At 45.4% G+C, this 18523-nt stretch overlaps 1 protein-coding gene and 2 long non-coding RNA genes across 3 annotated transcripts; 1 reads left to right on the forward strand and 2 right to left on the reverse strand.

Moving 5' to 3' along the window:
* The first annotated feature begins 208 nt into the window (after window positions 1–208).
* Window positions 209–5054, forward strand: LOC124091579 (keratin, type I cuticular Ha3-I). Its single transcript, XM_046442652.2, has 7 exons — window positions 209–624; window positions 1571–1653; window positions 2179–2335; window positions 3576–3737; window positions 3830–3955; window positions 4106–4326; window positions 4514–5054. The coding sequence occupies exons 1-7, from the start codon at window positions 277–279 to the stop codon at window positions 4629–4631; spliced, it is 1215 nt and encodes a 404-aa protein (XP_046298608.1). The 5' UTR covers window positions 209–276; the 3' UTR covers window positions 4632–5054.
* Window positions 5055–5575: 521 nt separating this feature from the next.
* LOC131424127 (uncharacterized) lies at window positions 5576–10500 on the reverse strand. Its single transcript, XR_009226669.1, has 3 exons — window positions 10324–10500; window positions 8467–8587; window positions 5576–5668 (listed from the first exon to the last, which is right to left on the reverse strand). It is a non-coding gene; the product is annotated as an uncharacterized LOC131424127 (long non-coding RNA).
* A 76-nt stretch (window positions 10501–10576) lies between these two features.
* Window positions 10577–18453, reverse strand: LOC131424128 (uncharacterized). The gene is made up of 3 exons (XR_009226670.1): window positions 18283–18453; window positions 16971–17091; window positions 10577–11184 (listed from the first exon to the last, which is right to left on the reverse strand). It is a non-coding gene; the product is annotated as an uncharacterized LOC131424128 (long non-coding RNA).
* Window positions 18454–18523: the final 70 nt, after the last annotated feature.

Genomic DNA, 18523 nt, shown 5'->3' on the forward strand with positions numbered 1-18523 from the left:
ATGACGCACGGGCATGGTGGAGAGTCCTGACTTAGGGAGAAGCCCAAGTAAAGTCTTTTATGAGGTGAGGGACTCTTCTGAGGAAACACATAACAAGCAGAAGGGAAGGGCTTTGACGATCACCAAATGAGCACAAAGGAAAAAGGGCTGCCTTACACGTCCACACCCTCCGTGGAGCAGGTATAAAGGCTCAACCAGGGAAGGAGACCCACAGCGCTGTGGCTTGCACGACTTGCATTCTGTCTTCAACCGGACACCTCGCACCCTCCCAGCACCATGCCTTACAACTGCTGCCTGTCCAACGTGAGCTGCCGCAGCAGCTGCTCCTCCCGGCCCTGCGTGCCCCCCAGCTGCCATGGCTGCACCCTGCCCGGGGCCTGCAACATCCCCGCCAACGTGGGCAACTGCAACTGGTTCTGTGAGGGCTCCTTCAACGGCAGTGAGAAGGAGACCATGCAGTTCCTGAACGACCGGCTGGCCAGCTACCTGGAGAAGGTGCGCCAGCTGGAGAGGGAGAACGCGGAGCTGGAGGCCCGCATCCAGGAGCGGAACCAGCAGCAGGACCCCTTGGTGTGCCCCAGCTACCAGTCCTACTTCCGGACCATCGAGGAGCTCCAGCAGAAGGTGAGGGGCGGGCACCATCGTGTTCTTAGCAGGAGGTTGTTGGAAGAAGAACATCCTAGCTGCAATTCAGAAACCATAGGAATTCCTGGGTCGATGGGAAGGTTGACGACTGGCCTTTATTTTGTGTCTTGGGGACTCATCTACTTTTAGACTTGGGCCTATTAGGTCTGAATATTGGTGTAGAGTTAGTTTAGGTGAAAATAGTAGCACTTCAGATAAAGAAGCTGTTATTTAAAGCTGTCTCTGAATGCTTCCATGTATTTCTAAGCTCCAGAATTATTACCCCGAGGTGAAAGAAAAGAACTGAGCTGGAGAAGAAAACGAAGCAAATGGATTAGGTCATTTTTCTCTCTCCCTCAAGTGGGCATTGGGCTGCTCTGATCTCTGGTTATCTCCCTCTTCTGGACACTGAATTATCCCGACTCCATTGTCCTGACCTGGATGTCTCTGGGATCCTACTGGTGTCCAGTGTTCAGTGAAGGGGTAAAAAATGGTTGGTTAAACCCAGAAAGATTGGAAATGATGTAGGAGGAAATGGTACCAAGTCATTTTGATGGCCAGGAGAGCATGGCAGACTCCCTGGTACAGCCCCTTGTAGCTCCTAATTTATATATTTATCTTCCCTTCTCAGTTGAAAGTATCTTGAGGGCAGGATTCACATTTTAATAAATATGAATTGTTATCAGTTTTTCAGTATTGCTTATCAGGAAAGGAAAAAAAGGAAGATAACTTGCTGATATTTTCTTTGTGTATTTCAATTTTTTTTCAAATATAGTTTCTAAAATATTTATTGAGCACCTATTGTACACCAATAGCACTTCATAGTGTTATATAAGATACATTATGACTTCTTATTTTGATCCTCCCATGGAGTGAATTAGTCGAGATTGCCATTGGCAAAAATAACCAAGCCCTTGCTTATTTGAGAATGTTTTGGTGCTTCCAGATCCTGTGCAGCAAGTCTGAGAATGCCAGGATGGTGGTGGAGATTGATAATGCCAAGCTGGCCTCCGATGACTTCCGAACCAAGTGAGTGGGCAAGTTGGGTTTTGCTTATTTTTCTGCTCTTCCCTCTCTCTGCTCCCTTAACCTGTTGACAACACTGACACACATCGACCAAGCTGTTCTCCAGATGTTTCCCCACCATCCACAGAGCTCTTTCTCACTAGACCTTGGAGATCCCTCTTCCTGGCCTCCAACCCCTTCCTCTTCCTCTTTCTCCTCTCTAGAGAGTAATCCCCAATCACAGGGTTCGCCAGTGTAGATAGCATGGTCCTTTGACATCCTGCTGAGCGCAGAACTCATGAGAATGTGGGAAATGTATCTCCCTTGGAAACCTCACAGTTCATGGGATTTTGTCCTCCTTAGTCCACGGGTTCCTTAACAAAATAATTGCCGGTGAATTTTTCTCCAGGACCTACTGCTAGGTACTGAAAACCTAAATGACCAGGATGGTTTTAAGAACCACTAAACCTAATTTCTAGTTTTCTGATCAACCAAAATCAAAGCAAAGTCAAGGCCAGGTGTATTCCTGTGATCCTCCTCTGGTCACAGGTACGAGACGGAGCTGTCCCTGCGGCAGCTGGTGGAGTCGGACATCAACGGCCTGCGCAGGATCCTGGACGAGCTGACCCTGTGCAAGTCTGACCTGGAGGCCCAGGTGGAGTCCCTGAAGGAGGAGCTGCTCTGCCTCAAGCAGAACCACGAGCAGGTGATGTTCCCTAAAGCACTGTCAGGATCCGGCTCGACAGGGCTTGTGTCCAACCGCCTCGGGCTGTGGGAGAAGCTGTGGGTTGAGGTTCCATTAGCTCAAGAAACTATTCTCCCAACAAAAAGGGATTTCTTTGTAGAGAATGAATAATGTAAAAATCTGAGATAGGAGATTAGGATTTCTCTGCCAGGGGCGGAAACGAGGATGAAGGAAGTTGGCCAGCTCCACCATGAGGACAGGTCATCGATATGCAGCCACAGGACCTCTTCTGTGCCCAAGTCAGGCCACAAGCTGCAGTCATTTTGTAACTGTCCATTTTGTAACTGGAGAGGGCAGGATGGCCTAGGGCCACCAAGCTGAGAGAGCTGAGCCAGAAACCAAATGCAACTGTCCTCATTCCTATCCAGAGCCCTTTTTGTTATTCAGCGTTGCTTGGAAGAAACATGGGATAAAATGCTCCCCATCACTGGCCAGTCACTTGCACACCGAACAGACATTTGCAAACCTTAAACCCCAGAACAATGTTCATGGGGACTGTTAATATTAGTTGAGAGCTTATTTTCTACCAGACATTATGCTAAGCCTGTTAGAGTTCCAGAGGTAGTTCTTGAAAACGAAGAAATGGAAGATTCCAGAAGCTTCTAGAGTTGTATTGTGAGTGGTAGAGACGACACACAATTCAAATCTACCTGATATCCATCTAAACCCGAGTACCAAGCTCTGTGAAGAGATTAGCAGTGAAGTGAACAGATATTGATTTTCTTCAGCATATTCTAACACTGGTAGAAATCAGCAAATCACCAAGTCCGTTCTATTCTAAGATGGCAGATTTTGAAGTAAGCATTCTTTATTTTATCTTTAGCTAGACTTTGTCTTTTTATTGCCCATGCTTAGGAATCAGACTTAAGATACTCTGAGATATTATAGCAATATGGGCTTCCAGGGATCAGAACTTAAATCATGGCCAACCATGTCTCAGCTCTGAGACCAAATGGCCACACTTCTCTAAAAAAGAGGTGGTACAATAAATCTAAAGGGCAGGAGGTCCTGGGCCTGAAGGCCCTTTGTGAAGTGGAACACACACACAGATCAGTCACTGAATGTAGGAGCTGGTCAGCGAGGTCAGAGGGAGCCGAACTGGTTGTAAACTTAAGAATGATTAGAAGTTAAATTGCATTTATTCAAGGACAGACCAAGATCCTTCGTGATATTTAAAATTATTATCCCCTCCCTCCATCAGGAAGTCAACACCCTGCGCTGCCAGCTTGGAGACCGCCTCAACGTGGAGGTGGACGCTGCCCCCACCGTGGACCTGAACCGTGTGCTCAATGAGACCAGGAGTCAGTACGAGGCCCTGGTGGAGACCAACCGCAGGGAAGTGGAGGAGTGGTTCACCACCCAGGTGGGCATCCGAGCACCTGACCACTCGGGACCTAAGGCCCCAGGGCCCTTAGGGCAGGGTCTGATCCTGTCTCCTCCCCTTGGGTGTTTCAGACTGAGGAGCTGAACAAGCAGGTGGTATCCAGCTCAGAGCAGCTTCAGTCCTACCAGGCAGAGATCATCGAGCTGAGACGCACGGTCAACGCCCTGGAGATCGAGCTGCAGGCCCAGCACAACCTGGTGTGTATTGTTCAGACCAGCTGGTGAGCAGTGTGAAGTCGGGGAGGCAGACTCACCTGTGGGCCTCAGCTCCGGAAGCTGGTGACTTCTTTGGAAGCAGTTTTGAAGGAGCAGCTCCTGACACTCCCTTTGTTCTCTCCCCCACCACAGAGGAACTCTCTGGAAAACACGCTGACAGAGAGCGAGGCCCGCTACAGCTCCCAGCTGTCCCAGGTGCAGTGCATGATCACCAACGTGGAGTCCCAGCTGGCCGAGATCCGGGCTGACCTGGAGCGTCAGAACCAGGAGTACCAGGTGCTGCTGGACATCCGGGCCCGTCTGGAGTGTGAGATCAACACGTACCGGGGCCTGCTGGACAGCGAGGACTGCAAGTGAGTGCAGGGCTACTGATCCTTTCTTTGGGACATGTGAGGTTGCGGTGGCGGTGAAGCGTCTTCCTGATGGAAATGGCTTATCATTTCATGCTGTAGGGTGACATTGTGACTCAAAATGCTTTTAGTGTCTTATTCCTTTAGCCCATTTTATTCTAATTTGTTCCAATGATTTTTATGTCACCAGACTTCCCTGTAATCCCTGTGCCACAACCAATGCGTGCGACAAGCCCATTGGGCCCTGTGTCTCCAATCCCTGTGTCACACGATCTCGGTGTGGGCCTTGCAGCAATTTTGGGCGCTAGAGGCCCCACTGCCAGGAGGAGGACAAGGACTTCAGTCACATCTCAACTCCAACAATGACCACACCAGACAAAGGAGAAACCCTTTATCACAGCAGCTCCTTGAGCTCAGCTCTGACTTTCCACTGCGTCTCCTGGTCTGAGTCTCCAGCACAGGACAGTGCAGAGCCTGTCTTTTGAGTCACACACAGAGATCTACAACAGGATCAAGTAATTACTGTCACAATGACACATTTGCGCAACGTGTTATGTGTCGGCAAAACTTATCTAAATGCAATTTGAAAATGATGATATTAAGTGTGGTACAGCTGCTGGGCTGCTTGTGCAACAGAACATAACTGGACTTAATCTTCTTTGTCACACTTTTGGATTTTGGCGATGTAATAAAAATCCTTTGTTAATCCTCCTAATAAACTTATTCTGGCACGGAAATTATAGTTGTATGTTTCATTCATAAATTCCAAAATTGGCTGCCTTTTATCTATAAAGAGTACCCAGTGTTTTTCCATTAGATGAAAGTATTCAACTTGATACATGGTCTGTGATTTCCTTCAAAGGAAAAGTCCCCACTGGACATCACCTGTCAATCCCCCCCCCCTTTTTTTTAACCTGGATTGAACCCAGTGGCACTTAACCACTGAGCAACATCCCCAGTCCTCCCTCCCTCCCTCCCCCTTCCTTCCTTCCTTCCTTCCTTCCTTTCTTCTTCTTATTATTATTTGGGGCATGAGGGATTAAACTAAGGGGCACTCAACCACTGAGCCACACCCCCAGCCCTATTTTGTATTTTATTTAGAGACAGGGTTTCACTGAGTTGCTTAGCACCTCGATTTTGCTGAGGCTGAACTCACGATCCTCCTGCCTCAGCCTCCTGAGCTACTGGGATTACAGGTGTGCATCATCGTGCCTAGCTCACCTGCCAATCTTGATAAGCACTAGAATAAGCAGAGCAGGGTGATCCATGCAGGTTGAGGTGATGGTGGTGACCATGGTCAGCACTGGTTTGTACAGGAGATGACATCTGAGTTGAGACCTGCAACCTGAGAAGAAACAGATCAGAGGGAAAGAGCCTTCCTTCCAGACAGAGGAACCAGAAAGTCAAGAGTGGAAACGAAGCTGATGCCTTTGAAGGAGGTGAGGGAGGGCCAGCTTGTCTGTGGTGATGAGCTGGGAAGGGGTGGGCAGTGCCTGGGGATCGGGGGAGGACCTGACTTTATTTGAAGTGAAGCTTTGGCAGAGTTAAAAGGATGGACTGATTGACAGCTTTATTAAAGGGAGTGCTTGGGTGGCTGAGTGGGTGTAGGTGTTCTGAACGTCCCTGTTGGAGGCGTTGGGGTTGTAGATGACAATGACAAGTCAACTGTGTTGTTTTGTTTGGTTTCATAGAGTCACTGACATCTAACCGCTGCTCACATTCCTCATCAGAAACAGGGAAGTCAATAAAGTGCCAAAAACTACAAGGATTGCTCAAACTTGAAGAAGATACGGTCATGATGTGGCCTGCCCGGGTCATTGAGAAACTCATGCCCGGCCTTGCCTGGCCTCTAAGCCCGCTGCAGGTGTGCGAAGGCAGCCTGCTCTCACTCTCGCTTTTACTGCATGCAGGGACAAGCACCCGTCTTAAGTGTAAAGACCAGGGAAGATTTACAGCTTCCTCAATGACATATTTATAAGAAACTCAAAGCGCTCGGCAGTGGCCGGGACATGTTGGCATGTACCCGAGATGACTTTATGTGGCAGCACCAGTGAGGTGAGTGGCCACCCTGGTGAACTAAAAGCTTGGGGTGTGACACGTTGGAACGCGTGTGTTTAAGGTTTTAAAGATGGTCAAAAGGTGAAAAGGGCCCTGTGTCTCCAATCCCTGTATCACACAATCTCAGTGGGGGCCACAGGCTTGAAAGGACTCCTTTCAGTTTCGATCAAAGCTATAACCTGTCTCTGGAGCTCAGCCCTCAGTGTGGTGTGTGGCCTTTCTGAGCCTCAATTTCTTAAGCTATAAAATGGGGGAATAATGATCACCTCGTTGCTTTAATCTTTCAAAAATAAAAGATGGAAGGAGAGTATGCTGTTCAAAGCTAACCCAACACTTGATGCAAAGGACGTGCTCAGAAAACAGAGTTTCTGTATGCTTCTGTAGGGACCCTGAGGAAATTGTGTTTTTATGTCCTCATCCCTTTTCCTATTGCTCATGACAGAGAATCCGAATCCTTAAGATTTAAAATTTTGCTGACCCAACCCATTTGAACCCAGGTGGAAACCTGGTCTCAAGTTCTCTTGAGTTGAGGGCCACCAAGGGGGTGGATGGGACAAGAAATCGATAGATCTGACCTCCAGGGCTGAGAACTGGGGAGAAATGAATTCAGATGTGTGTGTGTGTGCACACCGGCCCACGCATGGATGTACAGCAGCGAATGTGCGTGAACTCGTGTGTGCACGTGTATGTGTTGTGTTGGGAGGAAGATCCTGCTCCCTTCCTCCTAGTATGATCATGATAATTATTCTGGTAATAACTTCATATCTGCTCTTGCTGACTCCATTGCTGGTTGGTTGTGGAATCTGGCTGGCTGGTAACTGCAGAGAAAAATTTGAGAGAAGGTTGCTTATCAGTATCTTGGATGCTGGGAGCAGAGCTGTGGGTGGTCCACGGGTCAAAGAGCCAGGCAGGGTGGACAGACAGAGGTCACCTCCACAGGCGCTGCTGCAGGCTGCAGGGTAAACACAATTACATACCAACCCAGAGTGAAGTCCCTCTGAGAGGGGCAGACTCTGGGGGTGGAGGAGAGGACAAAGATGAAAGAGTTTCAAGTCTGTTCTTGATAAATGCTCAGTTAGGTTCCTTGCCTGAGGCAGCGTATCTTGAACAGAAATGCAGGGATACACACAGGTGGGCTGGTGGAAGGGAGCTATTCCCTGGTTGAGAGATAGATGGGCTGGGGAAGCACCCAGAATCTTGCAGGCAAGATACGGTAAGCTCTCTTTGGCTTTGGATGCCAACGATTTTAGAAAATCCCATGTTTGCCTTACTGCTACGCACTGACTGAGGGTTTGTGTTCATGCTCTGAGGCTGGTACTGGAAAGAAATGTAGGGGGAAGAGAGGAAGGAGGAGGAGGAAAGGGAAGAAGCAGGAGAGGGAGAGACCAGAAAGGAAGGAGGGAAGAAGGAAGGAGGAAGGAGAAAGAGGGGGAAAAAAGAAAAAGAAACAAAGGAAGTTTATTCTGTAACAATTTGTAAATTGTCAGTTTGTCACTTGGTCTCTGTTGGCCCTGTGTCTGCCATGACCTTGTCTTCCCCTCCCATTTCTCATCCCATATTGACTCCTTGGATTTACTAGAGTTACCTTTTCTAGTTCTGTCCTTTGGTGTCTGCAGGACATCATTTGCCCCTCCTCTCTAGCTTGGCCTCTGGGTCTTGGCCTCCCAGCAAGGTCTTTAGGACCCATGTGGGTCATTAGTGAATAAGAGCAAGGCTGCCTGATGGGGTGGATGGAGCCACACAGGTGCCTGGTCTTCAGCTTCTGTGTACTCTGGAGCTTTGCGAAATTCCTAACGAATGCATATGGCAGTCTCTCCACAATCATGCATCCAGGCCATTACCTCCACTAGATTAGCCCTCAAGTCAGCTAATTTAAATAACTTCGAAGATTTTTCACATTTAAAAACTGATTCGGCAAGGGCTGGGGAGGTAGCTCAGTGGTAGAGCGCTTGCCTAGCATCCCTGGGTTCAATCCCCAATATGGAGGTGGGTGGCGGGGGGGCAAATGATGATTCTTGCAGTGCATTAATGACAGGCACATAGGAGGAAATACACCAGGTGCTCAGCTAATAATTTATAACATACCTGCTTGATATTAATAGCCCACCTAGGGCAGATGAAGAAATGAAGCACAAAGAGGTGGCTCGAGTCATGTCATGCAGCAAAAATGTTCTCATTTATCGACGGAAGGTGCACTTTGGTGACTCTGAGAAGAGCAGGGAACAGGCAGACACATGAGTAACTTTTTCTGATGAGAAAGGAGTAATCCGTTTTCTCTTAACCAGGTCACCGTGTTCTTTGAAGGTGATGACTTATTCCGACATTAACAACCGTGAGATTCATAGGATTAGGCATGAAACTTCATTCTGAAAGAACTTTGGTGATGAGGATAGAGTTACAGAAAGCAATTTTTGAATCATGTTCAGTACAAAAGAGAAATTAAGAACTTAAGTGATTTGACTACACGCTAGTTGAATGCATGCCAAGAGTGTTTCCAGTGCTTCTCCAAATGCTTAAGGGGAGATCTAGAAAGTCTCCAGGCACACTCTGGTCATGGTGGTGCTCAGGGACCCAGCCTTAGCCTTGTTCTTACTGCTCCTCCCTCTGGAGAACTGGGTATCTCTGGCTAGACATAAAGCTCCAGGGGCTTTTGAACAAAAAGGTATCCTTTCTAGAAAGTTCTGGATTCTAAAGAATTCTTTTTTTTTTTTTTTGTGAGTAGTGGGTTAAAATGATAAGGAATATAGACCTGGTGGGGGAAAACAAAAACAAAAACAAAACCCAGCAAGCCTTTTGGTTAGACTAAGGAGTTCTCTCAAACTCACACTAATCACATATCCAAGTAAGTAAGTTGATTGAAAAATACCAGTTCATATTTATACCTAGATCTAAGAAAAATCTTGGATTCACATACATGTTGGTAGAATCATAAAATGTAACAAGGATAATCCATGATTTGTATTTGTCTCTGGGAAGAAGAGATCTGAATGAGAATAAGTATGAAAACCAAGGAAGTCCTCAACGTTACCTCTCATCCCATCTTTATTTGATTTTAAACCCACTTAGAGTGAACACGGGAAATGCCAACAGCCACAAAACCTTGGTAGCACTAGTTTAAAATACATCTTCTCTGTTATTTTTTTTGCATCAATCAGAGTAGGCAAGTTTACAGTTACCCCAGTAACAAACAATCCCCCCTTTTCCCAAATCTTCTCGGAACAAGAGTTTATTTCTTGCTCAAGTTCTAGGTCCCACGTGAGTAGGAGGACTCTAACCATTGTACTTCTCTAGATCTCAGGCTAGCAGTGGCTCTGACTCTAGAAATTTCCACATAGCTGCTTGGCAGGGTTAAGAAAAAGGGCACTGGCTCATAAAGCTTCATTCTGGAAGTCAACACACTTCACTTCCATTCACAGGTTATTAGCGAGTCACTTGGTCAGTTTCCAAGTAGACAGAACTCCAGTACATTGCTGCCATGTTCTTGAAAGGAAAAGAGAACTATTTGGTGAATAGCAATGAGGATCACCATATTCACTTTCCTTGGGAATATTATTTATAGGAATTGTCATGGTGAAATGATGGTGTGTTTCCCCCAAAGGATTGGCATTTATGCCATTTATGTCTGCCAGTGTATTGGGGACACTTCCATACAGAGGTCTCTTTATATTCATGGTCTGGATTTTTTTTTTTTTTTTGAATCATCCAGATAATGCATAAAACAAGTTTCCTTATAGGGTAGGGTCCTGATGGTGAGAGTGGGAGGGCTGAGTTTCTTTCTGGGTCACTGTAAAACAAGGGTGTGGCCCATTGGAGGAGGGTCTCCTAGAGGTGTCTCTATCCTGGGTGGCTCCTGGAGTCTGTCTTCTGTTTCTGTCTCCCTGAGAAGGTATAAAGACTGTGATTTAAGGGCTGGGTATGTGGCTCAAGCGGTAGCACGCTCACCTGGCATGCGTGCAGCCTGGGTTCGATCCTCAGCACCACATACAAACAAAGATGTTGTGTCTGCCGATAACTAAAAATAAAAATAAATATTAAAACTTAAAAAAAAGACTGTGATTTAAGTTTACCAAGTTCAGTAAATGCCCTTGGAGGAGAAGCAGCCTCAGTGCTCAGTTTGCCTGTTACTGTTACTTTGGTGATGATTATTTTTAGTAGTTCATCTCTCTTGTCTGCGTACACACACACACACACACACACACACTAGGATTTAAACCCAGGGGCACTTACCACTGAGCCACATCCCTAGCCCTTTTTTATTTTTTACCTTGAGACAGAGTCTTGCTAAGTTGCTTAGGGCCTTGCTAAGTTGCTGAGGCTGGCCTTGAAATTGTGATCCTCCTGCCTTAGCCTCCTGAGTTGCTGAGATTACAGGCATGGGCCATTGTGCCTGGCTTTTTGATATTTTTAAGAAGATTTTAATTTTTTTTAAGTATAGCATATCCCCTCCATTACATACACAGCCCATGAAGGAGCATGGGTTGGAGAAAATTAACAAGCACCACCCTGGCCAGGTGATCAAGGTAACACCAGCAATGGTCAGTCAAGCTGACAGGGTCAGCCCTTACCATGATGTGAAGCACTGACACTCTACCTCTGTGATCTTCCTCCAAAACCGAACCCCAGTCTCACCACGAGAAAAAAACCTCAGAAAAATCCCGGTTGAAAGACACTGCAAAATCCCTGCTCCAAACCCCTCAGCCATTGGAGTCTTCAAGAGCAAGGAAGGTCCAAGGAACTCCACAGCTCGGGGAACCGAGGAGGAGGCACAGTAGCTGGATACAATGTGGGTTCCTGGGTGGGATCCTAGGACAGGAGAAGGACACGGCACAGAAACTAAGGACACGTGAACAAAATGTGGACTTAATTAACAATAAGGTACGAGTACTGGTGTACTTGCGGTGACAAAGAACGTGCACCAAAATGTAAGATGTCAACAGGGGCACGGGATTGAGGGACCCTGGAACATTCTATATCTCTACAAACTTTCCATAAATTTGAAACTATTCTAAAATTTTAAAATAAGTAATTAATCACATAAAAATTTATAGCATATTTGGTTGATTAATCTAAAGATCCTAGCCTGCCACAGCATCTGGAATACAACATATGTAGTTGTTCTGTTTGATACGGGAGCTAGTAGTCTCCTGTGGCCATTTCCATATAAATGGGTAACATTAAATGAATCTAAAATTTTAGTTTCTTCATCACAATAGCCACGTTTCAAGTATTCAGTGGCCACAGGCAGCTGGTGGCTACCCTATTGGGCAGTATAATTCACAACATTTCCATTACTGGAGAACATTCTATTGCACAATGCTGCTTCCAGATCCAAGATTGAGAGGAGCAGTGATTGGCAATGATGACAGGTGGAGGGTAACAGGGACCCCAAAGTCCTTGAGTTGACACTAGAAGGCCATCTCACATTCAGTTACAATTCTATTTATTTAGCAGGTATTTACTGATTCCCCAGTCTACAGTAGCCACTGTAACTTGGTGAATGAAACAGCCATGGTGGCTGTGTCTCTGTCATTGTCCAACTTAGAATCCCTTGCAGATACTCTGAACTGAGGGCTGGTCTTCAGACAGACAGGTAATATTCTGTGGATCTCTTAGGAAAGCCAGACACAGAAGAAGGAGGATGGGCTTCGGAAGCACCCAGATTTGGATTTGAATGCAAGCTCTGTATCTTCTACTTAAAATACGTGCCCTCCACAAGCCTCCGTTTTCTTATGTACAAAGTAAGAATGGGCTGGCAGCATAACTCAGTGGTAGAGCACTTGCCAAGCATGCAGGAGGCCCTGGGTTCAATCCCCACAGCCATAAAACAACCAATCAACAAACCACAGAAACAAAGGGAAAATATGAACTCTTATTGTACATAGCTATCTCAAATTTTAAGCAAGAAAACACATATAAGATGCCTAACGCAGAGCCTAGCATGTGGCTGGTGCTGATACTGTGCCTCCTTTGCACGGTATGGTTAATTGGAAACATTATTTAAGTCAGTGCTATGTAAATATAGTGATTTCTCATGTCAAACCAAATTTTTGTGTCATTGCTTCTGGGGAAACCAGCATGAGAACCCATCTTGTGAGCATCTCTGAAAACAACAGAAAATCCCTAAACCACTAGAAAGTACCTGTGTAAAGCCCTCAGGTGAACACTAGAGGACACCAGAACAGAGGGCATGCCTGGGTTTTGATGACCTCAGCATCCCGTTCTTGCGCAAGCATTCATTTACTTAGGGCACTGGGGTTCTCCAATTAGGAAAAGTAAGACACTTAAAAACAAACAAACAAACAAAAAAAACAGTATCTTCCACACACCAGAACAGATTCCTGACAGGTAATATCATTAAGTATTAAAAAAATGCAACCATAAAAACTAGAAAAAATAAAGTGAACAGATGTCTGATTTGAGGATGGGGAAAGAACTTTTGAAACATAAAAGTTGCAAGAAGAAAACAAGAAATGGATTTGTTCACATAGACAGAAAAGTCTGTGCATAGACCCAATTAAAAGGACAGCCTGGGACAAATTTTGCAACCTGTGTAAGTGACACAGTACAAAAGTGATCACTTTGCATAAAGTTAGATCTTATAATTGAATTAGGAAAGATGAATAGCTTAATTAGAAAAATCAGAAACAGGTCACTTCCTAAAGGAGAAATAGCAAACTATGAAACAAATGCCCGAATAATTAAATAAGTACAAATAAAACACTACAGTATAGAATTCACGATTAGCCTATGCAACTGACAAGGAGTTTTAAAAAATTATATGTGATTGGTATTGGTGAAAGCACTGTGAAATGGACACAATTGGGGACAATTTTCTGGAGAGGGATTTAAAAGTATTTATTAATGTCATTACAATTACTAACCTGCCTAAGGGCTCAGTAGTTCCATTTTTTAGGAATTTATTTGAGGGAATAAGAAATATGTAAAATTCACATTTAAAGAATTTCTTAGTGTTTTGCTTTTAATATTGAAAAACTAGAACCAACATGTATATCCAATAGCAGGGAAGGCTTATATCAACTTGAAAATAGAAATTCTCATATTTAACCATCAATATACTCATGAACATGTTCTCAGGTTAAGTATGATATTCAGTATACAAATCAAATTGTATGTGATTTAATTGCGAAAAAATATGAGAGAGATTCCTGGGTGTTAATTTTGTTCTGCACTTTCTTTGACTGTTGCTCTTTCTTCATGACATGGGCAGTAGTGGGGACTTTATAGTCATTACTCCCAGGGTGGGGTTATTACTAAAGTGAGAGGCAGCCCTTAGGTTAGGCAATTCAAAGTAGATTTTGCAGTTAGAAGAGAGTGACAGTCTGAGTTTACATAGAACTCCGACTCCTCTCTCCCCATAAACTGGAATGAAATATATTTAAGTGATTTTTGAGAAAAATAAAGTTCCTGCATTTTTAACATACCTTAGAAAACAGACTTGGAAATTTGTACCTGAGATATATGTATATATTTATCTACATTCATATAAATATTTATATGCAGTTCTTTAGACTAGAACACTAAAAGGAAAACTAGGATACTAGCAGTAAATATCTTTGTTGTGATTATAGATTACTTTAACTTTCTTCTCTTTTTTTGATTTTTTAGAAATTTCCCAGTAAGCAGGTATGAAATTTATAATATAAACACTTAGCAAATGGCAACCTGAAAAATACTTACAAATTCTAACATGGATAAAACTTTTGTTTCATTTTATTATTTCATTTCATGTCATGTCATTTTTTCCTCTTTCTTTTTGTAGCAAAGAGGTAATATCTTTATTCTATAAAGAATATGTACAGATTAATAAGAAAAAATGTAGCTAAATGAGTAAAAGACACAATTTCCAAAAGAAAAAGAGGCACCATTAGTAGGAAGATCTATGGGAACATGGACCTCCACTCCTCTGCAGTAAAACTTTCATTTCCTATCACACTTCCTATCAAAGAAAAGGATTAACCACCCAAGAGAAAAATGGGCGATGGAGATGAAAAGATAATTACAAGACAGGGAACATAAACAGCTTTCGAGCATATGAATTATTGCCCAATTTCATTCACAATAATAGAAATGCAAATTAAAACTCTTGCAAGATCCTATCTTTCTCCTATCAGATTGGCAAGGTCACATCCCTTGATAATGGGTTGTGTTGGTGAAGAATGAGAAGACATTCTTACACATTGTTCATGGTTGTGGAGATTGGTACAACATTTATGAAGGGTGAGTTGGCAATCTCCATCAAAACAGCAAATGCAAGGATCCATCAATCTGGCAATTTCCTTTTTAAGAGTTTATGGCAGGGATGTAGCAAGATATGTATGGAATGATTCAAGCACACGTTATTCACTGCAATACGGTTATAATAGGAAGATACCAAATATTAGAAGCAACTTAAATGGCTCTCATAGGGAGTGGTTAAATATAAGTTACTGATACAACAGAATACTATGGAGAACTTTTTTGTGTACTCATATAGAAGGATCTAAGACACCTTAAGGAGTGGGAGGACCACTGTCAATCACAATGTGTATAGTCCTCTGACTGGACACAGAGCCGGGTTCTTTCTGGTGCTGGCGCTGCTCTAGAAAGGCACCTGCGTTTGCTGCTGCAAGTCCCCAGCACAAAGCCTCGCGAGCTGGGCACTCTCACCTGGATGGAGGAGAAGGGGAGATAAGTCCAGCACCAAGTCCAGCCAGCTCTGGGCCGCCAGGCAGGGAAAGGATGGCAGTGAGAAGCGAGGGACGGATAGGGGTCACCCCAAGCCCGCCCAGGTACTAACACCTAACACACCTCTCACCTGGGCTGGGCTCCCCAAAGCCTAGCAAATATAAGAGGCTGCCAAGACCTGGGAAACTGCAAGCAACTCCGAAGAGGGAACCAGCGGCGGATCTGAACAGCTGGAGAAGGAGGAAGGGAGGAGGAGTCCTCGAGAAAGAGCAGGGGCCATGCCCTGTGCCTCCTCCCAAACCCGAGGAGCAGGTTCCTTCTGGGACCGGGACCACTTGCCCTGCAACTCCTCCGGCCCCACCTTTCCTCCAGGCCCACAGGTCACCACTGGCTTCCAGAATGTGGCACTACTGCGCCCTGGACCCCGCCCCCCTGCACTGCACAGCAGGCCAGCGGGGGCAGGACCCACCATGGACCCCGAGGGGGAGGAGATTTTCTTTGGTCTCAGTTCCCTCCACCCTTCTCCCCGCACAGAGGCACACCGGAAGGGGGCAATAGTTAGTCCCACTGCCGGCTGCATCCTCTCACTCTCTGGGATTTTGGTTTGGGGCTGCCCCTCTTCTCTGCCCCTCCACTATGGTGTTCCCTAAAAGGTCACCGTTCCCTTGGCCTTAAAAGGGGTCCAAGTTCCATCTCATGTTGACATGTCCACTCCCCTGTACTGGCAGTGGCAGGTGTGGCCAGTGGAGGTTGTTATTTGGCCAGCAGGAGGACCCCACCAACACGTGTCCCTCAGGACCTTTTCTAGCCCCCGAACTAAGTTAGACAGCCGCCTCTGGGGTCCAGGAAGGGAGGAAGGGGAGAGTCCTCTACCCCTCTTCACGGAGACCCCAGCCCACCTTGCGCTCACCCTGGGAGTGAGTGTCTATTGCACCAGTGGAGAGGCAGAGTCACCTGGTACAACTAGGTGAGGTTCAGGGGACCCAGGTTCTCTGTGACCACCCGAGAGAAGGGGCAGCTCACCCAACCCTATCTGCTCCCATGCTAGACCTTTCCCCCTTTTCTCAAAGGGGCAACTATAAGGAGGAGCCCACCCTTGTGACCCCTCCTACCCTCTGGTTCTGACTTTCTTCTGTTCACAAACTCCCTCTGAACAATCATGCTGCTTTTGTTCAATGTTTCATTCTTAGACATCTGGCATCGCAGCTGCTCTCTGCACCAAATGTTCATCTTCATCATACCCCCACCCCCACTTCTGACAACATTCCCTGCCCCATTCTTTATGGGGAAGGGGGCCTGGGTGCAGCACCTGGGCTACCCATAACTTCAGTCTCCAGGATAGTGTAGTAGAGCGAGGGGATGTGCCCCACATCAGTCACTGAAAATAAAAGGGTCCCTTTATTTCCTGTCCTGTTGGGGAGAGGCAGCCATTATTTGTCCTAGCCTTGGGGGGGGGGTGTCCCCATCTGGTTTCCTATTTGCAGTTACTTGCATAAAGTACATATATTTTGCTATCATTTTTGTAATGAATGAAAACACCTGTATCTATTTGCTGGTATGTGTATAATAACTAGTGCTTATCCAACTACATGGGGCCAATCATTGTTCTACATGTCTATGTATATACAGTCACTCATTTAATCACAATAGCTATATGAGATTGGCACTATTATTATCACAATTTTCAGTATATAGATGAGGCAATTGGTGCACAGAGAGAGCAAGTAATTGTGGGAGAACAGAGAGGATGAGTAGGAGGCAAAAGAGGTAAATTATGGATAGGAAGACGAGGAGGACATTTCACTGCACACTCCTGTGTATCTTTTATCCTTAGTTTATTGCTACTACAACATAATACCTAAAACTGGATAACTTTATAAAGAAAAGAAGTCTATTCAACTCACAGTTCTGGAGGTTTAAGTGCATGATGCTGCATTGGCTCAGCTCTGGAGTCTCCTGGTGGAATGAAATCACAAACAGCAGGCGCGTATGCAAGAGGGAGACATGATATCTCCAGCCAGGAAGCTAGAGAGTGGATCAAGGGGAGGGGATCAGGCTTTTATAATAAGTAGTTCTCAAGAGTACTTCTCCAGGAGAGCAGCATTCCCCTGTGGGGGGTGGTACCCAATGACCTAAGGAGTCCCATTAGGCACCACCTCTGAATGATCCCACCTCTCACATCATCAAACTGAGGACCAAGCTCCTAACACATGAGGCCTTGAGGGACACACTCAAATTTCATCCAAACCATAGCATCTTGTGAATATATTACCTTTTATAAATATAAGGATATGTCTGTCATGAACCTTGCTGTATTGTACCCCAGAGAGGTGCCCATCTACAGACATCGTATTGCACGAAGAACGTTGGGCTGGGGAAGGGAACATCTGGCTATGGGTCCAATCTATCCTTAATGTGTCCTCTCTGGAACTTGGTATCATCTTCCACAAAACACAAGTGCTCGGGGTGCATGGTAATGGTGGTATTGAATCACATCTGCGTTTCCTAAACTCTTTGACAGTCCAGCTCATCTTAGAAACTTTAAAGTAGGTAGCTTCATGAGCACATATTCTGATTGAGCATAGGACTAGAGTGCAGTTTGGGGATTTGCATTTTCAAAAGCCACCTCGAGGCAATTCAGATGTAAAACTGGGTTTAGAAACCCTGGACCAGATGATCTTTCAGGGCTTCCTCTCAGCTCTAAAATTCCACATCCTGTGAAGTAGTGAGTGTCACATCAGAACCAATTTGCCATTTGCCATTCACGCCCCCACCTTCCTCCTGTCCTCAGTCCATCTATCCCCTCTTAGAAGCTGCCTTCCTCCTGGTCCATCTCAACAGGAAATGGAAATGAAAAGGCAGGGCTGTGTCTTTTGATCTTGGTCCCCCGACCCCAACCTTCCACCCTCCAGTCCCCCACTTACTGGTATTGTACTCTAGAGGGCTGAGCCTGTCCACTCCATTCATTATCATTCCAAGAGGATGACAAGGTACCAAAGCCCCAAATTCCAAGATAGGAATTTTGAACCATCTCAGAATTTACACCTGGACCTTATTCCTCTGGGGATTCTAGTCTTTTTCCAAAGACAGTGTATTTCCTGGGATGACCCTCTGGGTATTTTACATATTAATCCCAAATTCTGCCAGGTTGTCTACAAGATTGGGATTCTTAAAGAAAAGAAAAGGAAAAAAAAAAAAGGTGTACAACACTCTTACTCTGCTGCACTGTTTTGGATATTCAGCCATTCTTCTTCCCTCCCTTCTTCCTGCATCTCCTCCTTGCATCAAGGAAAGGCCTGCATCCAGGAGGTGGAAGTTCTCTCCACCTCTCTTCTCCCGCTGGTAGAGAGAAGTCTGAGGGTTCAGGTCCCTCTGCTGCTGAGAGGGAATGTGGTTCCCCTGCCTTTTGCAGTTTTATGGCGAGTCTTTCTCCATTTCACAAGTCAGTTATTACTCC

This window comes from Marmota monax, unplaced genomic scaffold (assembly GCF_021218885.2).
Source record: "Marmota monax isolate L192 unplaced genomic scaffold, Marmota_monax_Labrador192_F-V1.1 WCK01_AAM20220418_F8-fsc00205, whole genome shotgun sequence".
In the NCBI taxonomy this organism is placed as follows: domain Eukaryota; kingdom Metazoa; phylum Chordata; class Mammalia; order Rodentia; family Sciuridae; genus Marmota; species Marmota monax.

What these genes read in the sequence shown, in the direction of transcription:
- LOC124091579 (XM_046442652.2), top strand. Translation starts at nt 277, where the DNA reads ATGCCTTACAACTGCTGCCTGTCCAACGTGAGCTGCCGCAGCAGCTGC. An exon ending in TCCGATGACTTCCGAACCAA is followed by an intron (nt 1,654 to 2,178) that starts GTGAGTGGGCAA and finishes CTCTGGTCACAG; the next exon opens with GTACGAGACGGAGCTGTCCC. An exon ending in AGGAGTGGTTCACCACCCAG is followed by an intron (nt 3,738 to 3,829) that starts GTGGGCATCCGA and finishes TGGGTGTTTCAG; the next exon opens with ACTGAGGAGCTGAACAAGCA.